This window comes from Capra hircus, chromosome 7 (assembly GCF_001704415.2).
Source record: "Capra hircus breed San Clemente chromosome 7, ASM170441v1, whole genome shotgun sequence".
Taxonomy (NCBI): domain Eukaryota; kingdom Metazoa; phylum Chordata; class Mammalia; order Artiodactyla; family Bovidae; genus Capra; species Capra hircus.
The window spans coordinates 36,958,200-36,977,368 of record NC_030814.1 but is presented as its reverse complement, the minus strand read 5'-3'; the positions used below and the strand labels follow the sequence as shown (position 1 = coordinate 36,977,368).

Genomic DNA, 19,169 nt, shown 5'->3' with positions numbered 1-19,169 from the left:
AGAGTTGGGGACAGTGAAGGAATATTATTTCCTTTCCTAGCCAAGGCACTGTGTTCAAGATGCCTATTTAAGGGAGCTCACTATGTTATTAACAGCTTCTCAATAGCAGAGCAGTTTATCCCTCCAAGAACTGCCCTTCATACTGGCATACCATGAACCACAAACTACATTGGGATTAAATTAAAACTCATCCATCCCAAACCAAACGGGATAAACTTGAAAACATACTCTGTCTGTGTTTCATTTTATACAAGTAGGGTGACTTCAGTGATGAAAGTTTGTAGTATGAACCTAAAAATTCACTTTCTTTCTTTGCAGGAGTCACAACTGTGCTCACCATGACAACTTTGAGTATCAGTGCCAGAAATTCCCTCCCTAAGGTGGCTTATGCAACTGCTATGGATTGGTTTATTGCAGTGTGCTATGCCTTTGTATTCTCAGCTCTGATCGAGTTTGCCACAGTAAACTATTTCACCAAGAGAGGTTATGCATGGGATGGGAAAAGTGTGGTTCCAGAAAAGGTAAATGCTTTAATATCTCCTGTGATATTGCACCATTATGTCTTTTTAAACCTGTAAGATATAATGTGTGAGCTTGGGGGAATGGCTGAAGGATGCAGAGAGAGGGAAAAGGAGATTTTTTTTTTCTTATGTCATAAATGACTAAGTGCTGTGAGAATTTCCTCACTGCTAAGGAAGGAGGTTGTTTCTGTGGATAGGTGTGCAGAGTCAAGGGAAGGAAATAAAGGAGAAACAAAAAAGGTAAACATTTCTATTCAAGTATGGTTTCCTATGGTCCCCATTAATGTGAGAACAGTTTTAACAAACTTGATATTGGGAGCAATTATGCCATTATAATTTTTGTGACTTGAAAATCATAGTTTTTTGGGTGTTTTCTGAACTTTGGTCCTAAATGTTATTACTTTAATGACTCAACTGAATTGAGCTTACAAAATGCATTATCTCTAATTTTCACTAAAGTAAAAGTCAGGAAACATATTTTCTTTTTCCAAAAGAGAGGTTTGCTTTAAGAATTACAACACAGAATTCACAAAATTTCTCCACTGTAAAAAATTATCAAGCCAAGAATACCACTGTTCTTCTCAGTTAGAACATATTTTGGAGTGACTTTTAAAGCACAGGTTGGGAGGATATTTCTAATTCTGGGGTTTGAAAAATATGTCAAAAGGCAAGAAAGTCTTGGGGTGGTGGAAAGAAAGGCAAATTCAGAGTTCCAAAGGTTCTAAGACATCTAGAAGCAATCTAGGAGGAATTTCTCTACAGCAAATGAAGAGTACTAGTGTCCCGAATCGGTCTAAAAATACAGGTATGTTGTCAAATATACTTGAAAAATTCTGAATACTGTCACAGTCACAGTATATTAGAGAGTCTGAGAGGGTCTACAGTAAAGAAATCCATTTAATGATGTTTTTCCCACAGCCCCATGAATATACTAGATAAGAGGATCCTTTGTAGAAACATCTACTGCATTTAACAGAATCTATAGTGTTACTGATTCTAAGATGTACCACTAATTTATGTGTACATAAGAAAGAAAATATGCTGCCAAATAAAAACTCTTTGAGATTTACCATTCAGCCACAGGTGGATCTATTGAATACTCCAGTGATCTCCTACACAATTCAAAGCAAAGGAAGTTCTGTATGGGGTATGCTATACCAACCAAAATGGACCAGATCCAGGTCCTCAAAATTCACCTTGCCTTGACACATCCTCACTTAGTATAAAAAACATATCTGAATTTCCAAACCAAGAATCTTGTCTCAGGATCAGTAGAGAGGAAACAAGACAAAAGAAACTGCACTTACCAGATGGAGAGAGAGGTGAGGGAGTGGAGACAGAGTTTTTGTTCAATAGTTTAGCCACTGATGGCCTCCATTTGTCCTAGAACAGAAGGGCAACGCCAAAGGAAAGCACTGAACCTGAAGATGTGTGATCATAAGACACTACAAACTGTGAGACATCACCCCAAATCATAGCTGTGGACATTTTTAAAATCCACATCTTAGAATTACTGGTACACTCTATGAAAGTTCTTCAGAATTAATGATACACAAACATTAGTGATATGCAACTGAAAAATGAAATGCAAACACTGGGAAAAGTTGCTTTTCTATCCTAATCCTTTCTTTGCATGCTGCAAGAAGCCAGTGTCTTTCTGATTGTAGCTTGTGAGTTGCAATTGTTGATGAATTGTTAGATGAACTGAACTTGATCTGGAAAGCGTATAATTTGGGTTGAGGTATTGGTGATCTCATAATTGAGTTTAGATTTCTTTCTGACTGTGTACTAGTCTTTAAGTGCTGTCTCAAATAAAACATTTCAATCTCTATCAGTCTACAGGTCACATTATTCAGTGTACATATATAGATATAGATACAGTCATATGTACATAGACATCTACATATACATAAATAATACATTTATGCCCATATCTGGCATCTTATTAAGAAAGAAAATATTTTCTATAATGTATTTTTGTCTCTGTAAAAATCTTCCACAGGGCTTTGCCAGTTTGATTTGCTTAAAACAGGGAATGTGAACACAATGTAATCCAGATCTTACTTTGACATTCAGAGAGGATACATTTCTTTTTCTGTAACTAGATACGTGTTTTCAGGAGAGTTAAAGTTTTGATCTCTGACATGGTATAACTTGAATATAAAAAGAAAATCCCAATAGGGCATCACATTTTCAAGTGAATATACAGTGGCCTTCTTAAGTTCCACCCTCATACGGTTAACTGCTAAATTAAATACTAACTTCTTAAAGAATATGCAACTATATCAGACCACATAGCTCTGAAAAATGACCTACTTTATTTTTGAGAAGTGTCTATATGTCAGAAACTAAGAAAAGCTGCAGTTATCAGTTATCACACAGATAACATTAGTGAGCAGGTAACATTGAGCAAAAATCAAATCCAGGATATCCTGACTGAGCCTGCTTTGTCATTTGTGCACTGGAAGCCTGAAGAGAAGGAGCAAAAATTAATCGGCTCATCAATTTTTTCTCATTGCAAAACAAACTGCCCCAAAATTTAGTGACCTAAAACAATAACCAAGCATTTGGGGCTGGCAAAACCCTGAGGTTATTCCTTTTAGTCGAACATGGGCTCACGGACGTAGTTCCGGCATCAGGGGAAGAATATCTACAATGGCCATTCTCCCATGTATGGGGCCTCATGCTGGCTGGATCTCTCACTGAACATAGTCTTTGGTCCTTCAATGTCTAATCCAGGCTTCATGTTTCTGTGGCATGCATCCAGAGAGTAAAGAGTGAGGTTGCCAAGCTTCCTGACGATAGGGTCTTAAGCTGGCACAGCATCACTCTGCCAGAGTCACACGTCTAGATGTAATAAGTGGGGATATAGACCCCATTTTTTTATTGGAAAGCCTGGAAAATATTTGTCTGCATTTTTCCCTAGCCTTTTTGAAAGATAATTGACACACAGCATTGTGTAAGTTTAAGGTGTACAATGTAATTAACTGGATATATTATATATCATGAATTGGTTACCACCATAGTATTAGCTACCATCTCTAACTGGTCACAAAGTCCTTTTCGTGGTGAAAACATTTAAGATTTAGTCTCAGCAATCTTAAAGTATATGATACAGTATTGTTATCTATAGTCATCATGGTTTAGTAGCATTAGGTGCTGTCCAAAATGTCCATAAGACATTTGGTCCATGGAAACCAACCCCGAATATTTATTGGGAGGACTGATGCTGAAGCTCCAACCCTTTGATCACCTGATGTGAAGAGATGACTCACTGGAAAAAGACCCTGATGTTGGAAAAGATTGGAGGCAGGAGGAGAAAGGGGTGACAGAGGATGAGATGGTTGGATGGCATCACTGACTCAATGGACATGAGTTTGAGCAAACTCTAGGAGATAGTGAACAACAGGGAAGCCTGGCATGCTGCAGTTCATGGGGTCGCAAAGAGTTGGACACAATTTAGCAATTGAACAACAACAACAAAGGACTTTGATATTTGGTCCTGTCCAAAACCATTTGTCATGGATCCAGTATGCTCATAGACATTTTGGATAGGACCAAATTGCAAGGACCACTGACGTAAACCAAATGTCTTACAGACCAACTGTCTTATGGACATTTTGGACCAAATGTCCCACCAGGTCACTTGTCAATTTTACAATTAGACCTTTGTGTCTGCGTTTTACATTTATTCCCAAAATGCTGTCATAAATTCCATTTCTTAGATGTTAAATAAAGCACATGTTTGAGTTCTAAAGTAAAGGTCACTTGCTCAAGAACTTAAAAACTTGCTCCCCACAATTTACTCAACAAAATACTTTAACTCTTTCCTTTACAGCCAAAGAAAGTGAAGGACCCTCTTATTAAGAAGAACAACACTTATGCTCCAACAGCAACCAGCTACACCCCTAATCTGGCCAGGGGTGACCCCGGCTTAGCCACCATTGCTAAAAGTGCAACCATAGAACCAAAAGAAGTCAAGCCGGAAACAAAACCACCAGAACCGAAGAAAACCTTTAACAGTGTCAGCAAAATTGACCGACTGTCAAGAATAGCCTTCCCGCTGTTATTCGGAATCTTTAACTTGGTCTATTGGGCAACATACTTGAACAGAGAGCCTCAGCTAAAAGCCCCCACCCCCCATCAATAGGTCCTGTTATTCATATTCTGTTGCTCAGTCCTTTGCACTGGGAATTGCTTTCTGTTCTCAACGTGGTAATTCCCATCTGCTTTATTGCCTCTGTCTTAGAGAATTCGAAGGTTTCCTTATTTCCATAATTCATATAAGAACAACAGACCCCTGTCTGGCCATCCAGAGCAGAACACAGCATACAGCTGAGACAGGATTCTGAGAGAGGGAGCCAGAGAGCAAAATCATGGCAGAAGGAGACAGAAGGGAAGAGAGAGAGAAGGAGGGGGAAGTAGATCCAAAGATAGGAGGAAAAGTAGAAGAAAAATCCAGCTTAACTCCAGGTCATTTGTAGATATATATTTCCAAATATTCTAGAAAAAAAAGATACTGTATATGTCAAAATATTTTTATGTGAAGGTGTTTAAAAGAATATAATGTTTAATGAAGAAACATTTTAAAAAATCTATGTCTTTATTGCACAGATGATGATGTGTTTCTCACATTTCTGTTTTGTATTTTAAACCTATGTATAGCTTTAACAGTTTATTTCCAAAGCTCAAGATCCCCATTCTTTCTCTTTTAAGAAATACCTAGGGCATTATTTTGTTGTTAAATGCTATTTTAAAATTTATGGAAATTGCATAGGCAAAGGTGCAGTGTCTCACAGTAAGAGCACATTTAATCCAATGGAGACAAATGCTTTAAATAGGCTGCTTTACTGTCATCTGAGCTTTTACCAGTAGACTCAATGAAGAATCATTCTAACAGATATATACACTCAATAAAACTAAAAAAGAAATTAATAATAAATTTAGATAGAACAATTTTAAAAGATTTATTTTCCACCCTCTCTATATCCAGATAACACATGCATCCAGTAATCATTTGATTTTCATTCTGAAGATGTTTTTAGAGGGGCAAAAATATTTTGCAAGCTCTAGAATTGTTGAATGTATTATTTTATATAACAGTACATTAAAAGCTTTAGATTGAAATTTATGACTAATAAACAAATATAGAATATATAAATTATATATGTAAATATGCAGCATGAGATTGTACATTTTTTTACTTTTTTAAAAGTTGTGTTCTTAAAATATTGTGTAGGACTCACCGCTCTTAGCTGTTAGAATGTTGTTAAATGCTATGGAAATACTTTTAGAGCCTGCATTTAAGACCAGAACAGTCTGAAGGAATCAGATGGAATTTACAATATGTGGGTATAAAATCTACTTATGTAGGGAAAGCTTGTAATTCAAACTGTTGTCCCATGTACAGTAGTGAATCGGTTGTTATACACTCTAGTCATCCCACTTTTCCCTATTTTAGGCTCTTATAATATAGAAAGAAAATGGAAAAGCACTAGTGGGAGCTAGAAAATGAACTGTATATTACTGCTATCTTTGCTGATACCAACTATTTCAATAAGTGTTGTACCATATGTAGCATTAAATATAAAAATACATGAAAGAATGTACAGGACTAGCTTTTATCGAGTAATATTACATTTCATTTATACTGTAGCAATATATTTGTAGGCATACTACGTAAGGGCTTTAATGACAAGAGGTCCCTTCATACTCCCAAAATTCTAGTCTCTTTCATTACTTCCCAGATATTTTAGAGATAAATATTTATGAAGAAGGTATTTTTGAAGTCTCCTTTTGTCTGACAGAGTTTCAGAGATATTTAAAATTAGCATCCAGAATCCACAGGTCATGGGCTAACCACATTTAGAATACTATGACATAAACCTGTCATCATAATTACCAAATAAGACAATTGGGATCCATACCCAAGTTTTGAGCAATGTTTGTCTCAAAAAGCTGCTATCCAGTGATGTAGGAAAATACAGTTTGTGTTTTCCTAAACAAACTCTGGTATTTTTAAATGTGCTTTATTGTTTGATTTGGTCCTGCCTAAATTCAATAAGCTAGGCCAATAAAGGCTGAACCAAGGATATTTCATTCTTTGGTATCATGTGTAGATATCATGTATAGAAAATAAAGTAAAATATGGCTCTAATTTCTGTGTTGCTGTTAATCTTGGTTTTTGTCTCTTTTCTTTTTTTTTTTGGCGTTAATCTAAGTGTTTATTAAGAGTATTTTATCTTCCAGACTCCTCATGGCTAACATTTGGTCTGTATTTTGCTCATTAGATGTGTATATTTCTTATTAGTCTGCTTTATGCTATGCAATGACTGCATTTCTATCGTTTTTTAGTTCGTTAGTATGTATGGACAGTATTCTATTGTATAAATTGATTGCACAACTTATCAAAGACAAATAATTCTATGTAGCTTTTCTACAGTGCTTTGCTAAACCATGTAACACTAGTTAAGTCTTCCTTGAAAATAAAGATACACTCTTATAGAGGACAGTTCCTGTTAACTCCCAGGAAAAACTTTTAAAAGATGACACTGAATGTTTATGGCACCTTAGTGCAGTAAAGTGGCAATAAAACCTAACATGAATCGAGGTTGTTTATGGCAGATGCATGTATTGCTCTACAGAGTTTAGCAAAAGCTCTTAATTTTATGTCATACTGTATTCTATTATAATAATAAAGTTAACATTATTCAATAACAAAATGGAATGCTTGACTCTCTTTCCTTTCTTATTATCAGTACCATTACTCTGTTTTAAAACATTTTCAAGTTGGAGCACCTAAAAGTGCCAAGTGCTAACATGAATCTAGGCTACTCAGAAGATTTTTGAAGAGGTGTCAACGGTATGATCCTAAACTATGATTTTAAATGAATCACTTTCAGAAAGAGAAATTCTTAAAAACCTAATATCTGCTGTCACCAGTAGCAAAATTTATAGAAAAGAATCAAAATTTATAGAAAAGAATCAAAATTTATAGAAAAGAATCTACATACTGAATCAATAGTAGTTTGTTCAAATCTATTGTTAATAGAGTAGATTTGTCTTCTGACCTACCCCTGGGAGACTGGTTTAATAGTTTTAGGGAAGAATCTGAGCATTACAGTTTTAAAAGCTCCTCCAGAGCTATTATGTCCCTTAATGTTTCTATAAGCAAAAAGTTAAAGTACAAAATACAATCACTTGAATAGCGATGGAGAAATCATTTCAACAATAGGCATAAAACTGCACCTGATTCCTACAGATAAGATCATGTGAGGCAAAATCTTTCTGTGTCTCTTTTTCTATTTCTACAAATAGAACATGTATCTTCTTAAAACATGATTCAGGACTTAGCAAAATTAATACTTTAAAATTGTTCAACGAAATGACTTATTCAAGCCAAATAAAGGTGCCCATGTAAACTAGGTGAACAATAACATTCATTGATTTCTTGGCTCTCGTAAAAACAAATGTAGTGAATGATGATTATTTTGGCTATCAAACTACATCCATGTCAAGGCTCACCATAATAATTATCTAAGGAATCAAAATAAGAATGGACTTGGCATTATGACTGACCATCTGTTTGAATTTAATTATACCTGTTCATTAAGACCTTCTGTTCGAGTTTTCTAATATCCATCCCACTCTTGTGACCAACAAGAACAGTCAGCTGATGTGATTACATTACAGACATGATTTATTCAAATAAATTAACTCTGAATGTTAATTCAACTAAATTCTACCAACATTTGCTGAGTCTTAACATTTAGCAGTGTTAAGTATTGTGCTAGTTGATAGGGATGTACAGATAAATATCTCATGTTCTTTATCCTAAAGGAAATAAAAGCTATGATGGGGGAGAAAACAAAGAATTAGGCAAAAATAATAATAAAAATATTATAAGAAAAGTAAAGGATGCCATGAAACACATAACAGGGGTATCTTGCCACTCTTCATAAGGTTAGTTCATTGAATCTATAGGAACTAATAATGTCTTAGATGAAACTGGAAATATAAGAGGAATTGAAGTGGCCCTGCCCTATAAGACAGTGGCCTTGGAACTTAATACCAATCTATGAGTGTTTAACTATTTAACCACTGACTAAACAGTTGGGACATTCTAGAATCCCTCAGTTACTATGGTGGGTACTGAGATTACAGAGGTGAAGATAACAGTATGCTCTTGGAAAGCTCATCATTTAATAGAGAATCCAAATGAACCACAAGTTGTAACACTAAAAATGATGTACAATTACCAAGACATGGGCCAGGTAGAGGGAGTTTTTACTTGGGAAGTGGTATGAGGAAGGTCTTCAGATGCAAGTGTTAGCAGAGCTACGTTCTGAAAGATAATTCAACACTTATCAGGCACTTTAGTCTTGGGGAGGCTGCCTGTGATAAGAGACATATTTTTTATTCAATGATGATAGCACATTAAAACTTAGTCACAAAGCCGACTGCCAGGGAACTAACATGCCTGCGTAAAGTAGAACATCACATTACGGGAAGCACTGGGAGCTACGGAAAAAAGCACATGTCCAGTTTCTTTAGCCTCGGCTGTAGCTATTCAGCGCCGTGTGGGGAAAGGAGCCTCATATTGCTACATATTCCACTGTATCAACAACAAAACACCAAACACTTGATTTTGAATTTCCTTTTAATTCTGATTCTGAAACTACTGCTGGTCACATGTCAATGTGTCAGCCAGCTGAATTTGTAATTCAGCTGAATAGTGAGCTCTTTTTTTCAGAGTATCGTACAAATCCACACATTTATTTGGTAATCATTACTTAAGCAGCAATACTATGTTTGGTGTTAAGATTATTTCACAGAGAAATGGAAGGTTGTCCTTTTCTGCATTAGTTGTTGTTGTTCAGTTACTAAGTTGTGTCTGACTCTGTGACTCATGGACTGCAGCAAGCCAGGATTCCCTGCCCTTCACTATCTCCCAGAGCTTGCTCAAACTCATTTCCATTGAGTCGGTGATGCCATCCAACCCTTTCATCCTCTGTCACTCCCTTCTCCTCCTGCCCTCAATCTTTCCCAGCATCAGTGAGCTGGCTCTTTGCATCAGATGACCAAAGTATTGGAGCTTCAGCTCCAACATCAGTCCTTTCAATGAATATTCAAGGTTGATTTCCTTTGGGATTGACTAGTTTAATCTCCTACCTGTCCAAGGGACTCCCAAGAGTCCTGTATTAGTTAGCAAATGTCAAAACTCTATGTGAAAGAATGCTGATGTACTACATTTTCTTTTTTTTTTAATAGTTTTTTATTTTTAAAATTTTAAAATCTTTAATTCTTACATGCGTTCCCAAACATGAACCCCCCTCCCACCTCCCTCCCCATAACATCTCCCTGGGTCATCCCCATGCACCAGCCCCAAGCATGCTGTATCCTGCGTCAGACATAGACTGGTGATTCAATTCTTACATGATAATATACATGTTAGAATGCCATTCTCCCAAATCATCCCACCCTCTCCCTCTCCCTCTGAGTCCAAAAGTCCGTTATACACATCTGTGTCTCTTTTGCTGTCTTGCATACAGGGTCGTCATTGCCATCTTCCTAAATTCCATATATATGTGTTAGTATACTGTATTGGTGTTTTTCTTTCTGGCTTACTTCACTCTGTATAATTGGCTCCAGTTTCATCCATCTCATCAGAACTGATTCAAATGAATTCTTTTTAACGGCTGAGTAATACTACATTTTCAAAAGCCACATTATTTTTCAATAAAACATTTATAGTTTAAAAAGAGGTCAAAGTTTCCATGGGATTGTAAAATATAAAGATTTTTTTTGTTCTGATTGATAATTTACCTGCCTTTCTCTATAATATGTAGTATGTGTTATAGAAAAGATGATATCCTAATTAATAGTAGTCCATCAAAATATAACTTATGCATATTACCTTCTTGAAAGAAGAAATTCGCATAAGTCAATTGATTTGTTTAAAATACTGTGTAAGTGATTTTGTCAGATTAAAAAAGTAATTTGAACTTAATTATAAAGATACTTTCAAAACTCATCTTTAAAAAAACTTACACTGTATCTCCTTGACTAGTAGTCTATGTTTTATTTGAAAAGTTAATCAATGTATAAAGAAAAACAACATGAAAAAAATTGGCCTTTCAGGTCAAAGGAAAAGTCATCTGAAAAAAGTTAGAGGTGATGAGTGTGGTCAGCACAGAAGCTTTTGTAAGAATGTTTATATGTAATGTTTCAAATTTTGCAATTGTGTCTGGAGTGGATGGGTCTGTGGATATTATAATTATTATCCATTGTAACAGAAAAAGCATGGCAACTGGAGTCAGGTACCACACTGTAAATACTGACTTGACCCATTGCACAGTTCCTTCTGAGCTTAATTTATGAAGAAAACAGGAATAATAATAGTCAATGTGGATATTTCTAGAGTGACACAGTAAGGATCTGAGCAGTTCCACTCCTCAAAATCAATAGTAAAACTTGACAAATTTTCTGAAGCAATAATTGCAAGATTCTAGAAATCAATAACAAAGTAAGGAGTATTTCTTAAAAAAAAAAAAGCTACTGAAGCTTTTGTAAGAATGTTTATATGTAATGTTTCAAAATTTGCAATTGTGCTCATGGCCTCTTTAGCTCCATTTTCACAATACTGTTACCAGTGAAGGACAAGCTGTGTATATAAGCATTGTCACCACTGTGGGGGGAGGGGGGAGTGTCTTACATAAATTGGAGCAAAGTATGCAAAAGTTTTATACCCATGAAATTAGTTGTAATCTGTAGGCAAATGAATAGGAAAGCCAATACTGAGGGTAACCACAAGTTACAATCCTTATTAAAGCAAACAAATGACTGGCCGAAGACCCAGAAAAGAAAATTTAACAAGGGAAAAAGACCATTTATAATGGGTTGATTTCAAATCAGTATAAAAATGTGTTAAAAGATGAAAAAAGTGGTGTTCCAATAATAAAGAAAATTATTATAACAACGATACATTAAATAGACTTCCTCTGTGGTGTAGTGTATAAAAATCCACCTGCCAAGGTGGAGGACATGGGTTTAATCCCTGGTCTGGGGAAGACCTCAATGTGCCACAGGGCAACTAAGCTGGTTTGCCACAACCACTGAGCCCACACACCTTAGCACCTGTGCTCTGCCACAAAAGAAGCCACCACAATAAGAAGCCTTGAAGAATAGTCCCTGCTCACCACAGCTAGAGAAAGCCCAAGCACATCAGCAAAGACCCAGTGCAACCAGAATAAATACATTTTTAAAAAATTTTCTATTACATATAGAATCTCAGCAGAGAGATGTCATTAGAAAAGTAAATCTAAAGAAAAAATCTGGATTTGGAAGTAAGAATAATTGAAGTGATTAAGTTTTACTAGAGCTCAAAATCAGATTTGAGATTTCATTTAGTTATTTTCATATGGTTTCAACATTACCCACATATATGTTTATGGATTCATTGGTTTTATTTCAGAAACGAAAGTAACAATACTTGTGAGTAGGAAAGGAGGGAAGACTGGAGATATAAACAGTAACTGTAGCATTACTAGGGAAAGGCTATACATTTTACTGACAATGATAAGGAATTCAAAGTTTAGTTAAAATAAATCTTGGAGATTTTCTCTCATTCAGTATAAACCCAGTAACTATAATAAATTTCCAACATAAAAGGAGGAGAGAGTACAAGTTCAATGAAAAAATAAAATTTAACGAACCTGTTAAATCAGAGGGTTTTTCATTTATGTAAAACTCAAATATTTTGGAAAGTTAAACTGCTTTGCCCTTTAAAGAGGGAACTCAATTTCAGACATCATAAATGAGACTATACTCTCCCCCTACATTATAGCACAGCAGTTTGTAGGTCAAGCAGAAACATTTGTTCTTGCAGTGTGTGGCTGTCTTTACTTTGGCCACCAGCTCTAGTTTTCCAACTGATAGAAGAGCAGGGAAAACTCTGTGGATATTATAATTATTGTAAGTTTGTATCATCCTGAAAGATGAAGTATAGTTTCTGCTCAGAATGGTCTAGTTTTAGAGCCTGGCATGTAATAACAAAAATACTGCCTAGACATTTATAACACTGATGGCTACAAAACTACATTGTTGAACATAATTTGGATTTCTGGCATCACAATTATCTCAAGGTGAGGGGTGCATTAGGGTTTCTTACTCAGAATATTGCTGAGTACTCATTAGGATCTGGTACTCAAAATATTGTTGAGTATTTCTCTTTAACAAAGATATTCAACTATTAATTGTATTATATTTTTGTATTAATTGTATATATTTGTATATAATTGCATTATATTGTATTAAGTATTTAAAATTGCTTTTGTTAATATTGGTGAGTCTCTGCTCCTCATAAACCCCATTTCTGCACAGACCACCACTGGGAGTTGATATATTATCAATGTGGAAACTGAAACCCACATATCTGTATGTCAGTTGTCCACATAAATTCAGCTTTATTTTCTCATGGCCACCACAAAAATAGAAAGAAACAGAAATAGCAAAGCTGTTTTTAAGTTCAAGGCCAAAGTAGTATTCTAAAGAAGTAGTCTCAAGAACATTTGTGGTTCAAAAACTTTTTCTTAAGTAAAGAATGATTCAAAGGTAAGATTAGTATGCTATGTGGCCCAAAGAAAAGGGATTTTTCTCCCCAACAAATTTTGGTTGGTCTGCCCTTATAAAGTTAAATCTTGATATTCAGTCACATCTGTGTGTTCTGTGGATCCTAAAGAAAACTTTCCACGGAAAATAAATTAATTTATAGCTCCCAATATTCTATTGCTGACAGATCAATAGAAGATGTGGAACAGATACACAATGGGATGTTACTCAGTCATTAAAAGGAACAAAACTGGGTCATTTGTGGTGATGTGGATGAACCTGGAGCCTGTCATACATAATGAAGTTAAGTCAGAAAGAGAAAAACAAAGAATGTATATCAACGAGTATATATGGAATCTAGAAAGATGGTACTGATGAACCTTTCTGCAGGGCGAGGATAAAGATACAGATGTAGAGAATGAACTTCCAGACACCAGGGAGTAAGGAGAAGGAGAAGGTGGGCTGAACTGAAAGAGTCTCACTGGCATATATACTCTACCATGTGTAAAACAGATAGCCAGTGAGAAGCCGCTGAGTAGCACAGTGAGCTCAGCTCAGTGTTCCGTGGTGACCTAGAGGGGTGGGATGGGGGAGGTGGGAGGGAGACTTAAGAGGGAGGGGGTTATGTATACATACAGCTGATTCACGTTGTTGTACAGCAGAAACTAACACAACATGTAAAGTAATTATACTCTGACTAAAAAATTTAAAAAGACTATATTGCTGTCATAGTGAGAGGAATTACACTATATCATTTTCATATTTTACTTAATTCTCATATCTCTGTGATGTTGTGATGAAAATCCCATTTTACAGATGAGAAAACTGAGGTTTTAAAACATTAATGAACTAACCCACTGCTGTGCAGCTATAATATGCCAAACCAGGATTCAAAACAGGATTGAAACTAGGTCACTTTTTATGAACTGAAAAGGACCTAAAAGGTTATATAAATTAATTATTTTACTTTATGAATAATATATAATAAAAGTCATAATGGATAAACTCTCTGCTAAAGGTAGATTCAAGATTATAGTGCACATTTTTTAATGCCACCTTAGAAAACAAAACAAGCCTATTTTTCCAGTTTGAAAAACCCAACAATGAGATTATTGTGTATGACTATGAAATCTAATTTTTCTGGAACAATAATTTAACCAGTATGTCTTCTGCTTAGGTATGTTTTACCATGAGAATTTTATTCATTTCCTATTGGTTGTCTAATATTAGGAGATGGGTGTAAGTGGTGAGGAGGGGAATGGATATATGGAAAATTGTAGGTACAGATTCAATTTGTTATAAACTTAGTCTTAGAAAAACTGCCAACAGTGAACTGGGAAGGGCCAGCTGTGGAAGTGAAATATCTGATGGACTAGAAAACCCTGAGCCCACCTTGCCCCACAAACATATCAAAACTACAATCACATATGGAGCCACTTTCTCTGAGAACTAAAACAGCTCTTCTACAACCAAAGTTATAAGGAAAGAACCACAGAGAGCCTGGTAGGAGGAAAGAACCAATCTAGTCTAGACTCACATTGTGGCCCAGAAGAGAAGGAGGATATCACAGGTTAAGGAATCCTGCCTAAGAGGCAAGGAGGTCAAGTTCCATATCAGGTGCCCCAGCCTTGGGGTCTGGCACTGAGAAGATGAGCTGGTCAGTTTGAAAACCAGTGGGGCTTACCAGAGAGTTGTAGGAAATCAAGACTCAGCTTCATTCATTGATATTATCTTTCTCAACTTTATAGGCACTTGGAGGCCCCTGGACTATAAAACTACATATCTCAATGGAAACTGAGCTGTTAGACTTTTTCATGCAGTGTCCTCTTCAATTATCTGGGATTTTTAACTTCCTCATTCTTACATTTTGGGGAAATAATACATATGTATGTGTACTTGTAGAGTCTTCTCTTGTGTTGTTGGAAGAGGGTGTTTGCTATGACCAGTGCATTTTCTTGGCGAAACTCTATTAGTCTTTGTCCTGCTTCATTCTGTATTCCAAGGCCAAATTTGCCTGTTATTCCAGGTGTTTCTTGACTTCCTACTTTTGCATTCCAGTCCCCTATAACGAAAAGGACATCTTTTGGGGGGTGTTAGTTCTAAAAGGTCTTGTAGGTCTTCATAGAACCGTTCAACTTCAGCTTCTTCAGCGTTACTGGTTGGGGCATAGACTTGGATTACTGTGATACTGAATGGTTTGCCTTGGAAACGAACATAGATCATTCTGTGGTTTTTGAGATTGCATCCAAGTAGTGCATTTCAGACTCTTCTGTTGACCATGATGGCTACTCCATTTCTTCTAAGGGATTCTTGCCCGCAGTAGTAGATATAATGGTCATGTGAGTTAAATTCACCCATTCCAGTCCATTTTAGTTCACTGATTCCTAGAATGTAGACATTCACTCTTGCCATCTCCTGTTTGACCACTTCCAATTTGCCTTGATATGGCACAAAGTGAAGAGGAACTAAAAAGCCTCTTGATGAAAGTAAAAGAGGAGAGTGAAAAAGTTGATTTAAAGCTCAACATTCAGAAAAAAGAAAATCATGGCATCCGGTCCCATCACTCCATGGGAAATAGATGGGGAAACAGTGGAAACAGTGGCTGACTTTATTTTTTGGGGCTTCAAAATCACTGCAGATGGTGACTGCAGCCATAAAATTAAAAGACGCTTACTCCTTGGAAGAAAAGTTATGACCAACCTAGACAGCATATTCAAAAGCAGAGACATTACTTTGCCGACTAAGGTCCATCTAGTCAAGGCTATGGTTTTTCCAGTAGTCATGTATGGATGTGAGAGTTGGACTGTGAAGAAGGCTGAGCACCAAAGAATTGATGCTTTGGAACTGTGGTGTTGGAGAAGACTCTTGAGAGTCCCCTGGACTGCAAGGAGATCCAACCAGTCCATTCTAAAGGAGATCAACCCTGGGATTTCTTTGGAAGGAATGATGCTAAAGCTAAAACTCCAGTACTTTGGCCATCTCATGCAAAGAGTTGACTCATTGGAGAAGACTTTGATGCTGGGAGGGATTGGGGGCAGGAGGAGAAGGGGACGACCGAGGATGAGATGACTGGATGGCATCACAGACTCGATGGACGTGAGTCTGAGTGAACTCCGGGAGTTGGTGATGGACAGGGAGGCCTGGCGTGCTGCGATTCATGGGGTCGCAAAGAGTTGGACACGACTGAGCGACTGAACTGAACTGAACTGATGTGTACTTGTCCATGTGCCATGCAGTGTGTGTGTCTGTCTGTATTTCTCCCCTTCTTTCCATTTGTAGCTAGATAAATACAGAAGGAGAGAGATCAAAAGAAAAACACATACAAACCCATATACATATGTAGTTTTTATCTCTCCAAATATTTCCTCCTATTTGCAGAATTTGGTGAAGAGAGGGTAAAAAGTATAAAGCAGATGGTGATCACATGCTGTTTTTTTTTCTTTTTATCTAGAAATATAACAACCCCATAGGTGATCTAGATTCTAAATGAACTTTCTCAAGAGCTAATGATTTCTTGCAATACAATGACACCTGCATTTTTTAAAATAAAGAACAAACTCTACATTGGCATCCTTGGTTTTCAGGTACCTGTTTGCTTTTGTTGTTGCCAAAAGGTTATTGGGACAAAGCAGAAATGACAGATTGTCTGGAGACCGTAAGGCTGCTAGCAGCCTGTGGCAGTCCAGGCAGCACCAGGGAGCCGCCTTCCACAGACTGCCAGGCCCTGTGCTCTTTAATCAGGACTGCTAAACGATGCAGGTGGTGTGGAGATTGGGGCATCCTAGTATAACACAGCAGAAATAAGTGAATATTCCCTTTCCACCTGTTCCATTTGGCCTTTCTTCATTCCATACAAATGTCCCCAGGAGCAAAGGGGACCTGTTTTTAAGGACAAGTTGAATACTTCCATTTTTTTTAATTTGTAAGAATGCGGCTTCTCAGGTGGCTCAATGGTAAAGAATCTGCCTGCCAATGCAGAAGACATGGTTTCAATCTCTGGGTTGGGAAGATCCCCTGGAGTAGGAAATGGCTACCCACTCCAGTTTTCTTGCCTGGAAAATACCATGGACAGAGAAAGCTGTTAGGCTACATAGTCCATGGGGCCGCAAAGAATTGGATACCTCTGAGCAACTGAGCACGTATGTATTTGTATGAAAAAAATTAATAAATACCAACCTAAAAGGGAAAATAAAACAAAATAACAAAAAGGGCCTCTTTGTCAGAAGCTGAAAAGGGCAGAGAATCACAAGGCAAAGATTATCTACAGCTCTTACAAAAAGAATGTGTGATTTTCACACATTTCCCTGCCCTGGAGAGGACTGCCTCCTGCATGGGCTTGGTTAAGTCCCTAGACTGAAATTAACCTTCCTATGAGTATCACTTCAACCACCCAAAATTCTTTCTCAACCTCTGTGGCAGGAATTTTGTTTTAGAAAGATTTCTAACTCTTACTTCGTCCCATGTAATTGCAAGTTTGTCTTTCACTTTCCACCTTGTTCTCTTTGCTGACAACCCAGCTTTCATGTGCCTTGCGAGCACCCACAGCCTCACTATCTGCTCACTCCTCCCCATCCCAGGATCTTGAGACTGTTCTTGTCCCAGCAACTCCCCAAGGAGGGATCCAATATGTAAAATCAATATTAACCTAAAGGCAAAGCTAGTGTGCTTTGAGTCACTGATAAACTCAATTCCTATTTACCCAAAGACTCTGCTCTTATCCTCAAAAGAATTTCACTAAAACCACAAAGACTAAATAGAAGAGACAAAATGCACTGTGAGTTCAGAGTTAAGTATAGCCCTTTGAGCTCAAAACATCAGGGAAAGATGTTCCTTCTTCCCAGGTGGCTAGGGTTAGGTTTGAATAAGTAAATCAGAAGTAATGAGGATAACAAAAAGGCCTGCACGAGGACAAATGTACCAAGTTAGAAACAGCTGGCAATAAATGCTGGAGAGGGTGTGGAGAAAAGGGAAGCCTCTTACACTGTCGGTGGGAATGCAAACTAGTACAGCCACTATGGAGAATAGTGTGGAGATTCCTTAAAAAACTGGAAATAGAACTGCCTTATGACCCAGCAATCCCACTGCTGGGCATACACACTGAGGAAACCAGAACTGAAAGAGATACGTGTACCCCAATGTTCATCGCAGCACTGTTTATAATAGCCAGGACATGGAAGCAACCTAGATGTCCATCAGTAGACGAATGGATAAGAAAGCTGTGGTACATATACACAATGGAGTATTACTCAGCCATTAAAAAGAATACATTTGAATCAGTTCTAATGAGGTGGATGAAGCTGGAGCCTGTTATACAGAGTGAAGTAAGCCAGAAAGAAAAACACCAATACAGTATACTAACACATACATATGGAATTTAGAAAGATGGTAATGATAACCCTGTATGTGAGACAGCAAAAGAGACACAGATGTATAGAACAGTGTTTTGGACTCAGAGGGAGAGGGAGAGGGTGGGATGATTTGGGAGAATGGCATTGAAACGTATAATATCATATATGAAACGAATCGCCAGTCCAGATTTGATGCATGATACTGGATGCTTGGGGCTGGTGCACTGGGATGACCCAGAGGGATGGTACAGGGAGGTAGGAGGGAGGGGAGGTCAGGATGGGGAACACGTGTATACCTGTGGTGGATTCATGTTGATGTATGGCAAAACCAATACAATATTGTAAAGTAATTAACCTCCAATTAAAAGAAATAAATTTATATTTAAAAAATAAAAATAAAAATCCTCAGTTCAACCAAAGGAAAAAAAAGAAAAAGAAACAGCTGGGGCATATTATGAGAACATTGAGAAAAATGGGAGAGCAAGAGTGAAAGCTGAACTGTGAGACCATGTTCTAAAGTTGTGATGTTTTTATTAGTTCCTTTCATGAAGGGATATAGTAAAAGAAAATGCTATGGGTATGGACTCTACTTTAGAGAAACCAGAATTCAAATGTCCTCCAGCACTAATGATCTATGTGAACAATGGTAAACTCCATATCTTCTCTAGGCCTAGGTTTTCTGATTTATGGT

At 37.0% G+C, this 19,169-nt stretch overlaps 1 protein-coding gene across 1 annotated transcript in view; it reads left to right on the top strand.

The window, feature by feature from the left end:
- GABRA1 (gamma-aminobutyric acid type A receptor alpha1 subunit) overlaps window positions 1–7,243 on the top strand; it is a 61,033-nt gene extending 53,790 nt beyond the window's left edge. Inside the window, exons 9-10 of the mRNA XM_013965743.2 lie at window positions 319–521; window positions 4,360–7,243. Of these exons, the coding sequence (XP_013821197.1) occupies window positions 319–521; window positions 4,360–4,671 (515 nt within the window). The 3' untranslated portion in view covers window positions 4,672–7,243. The remainder of the gene's footprint in view (window positions 1–318; window positions 522–4,359) is intronic.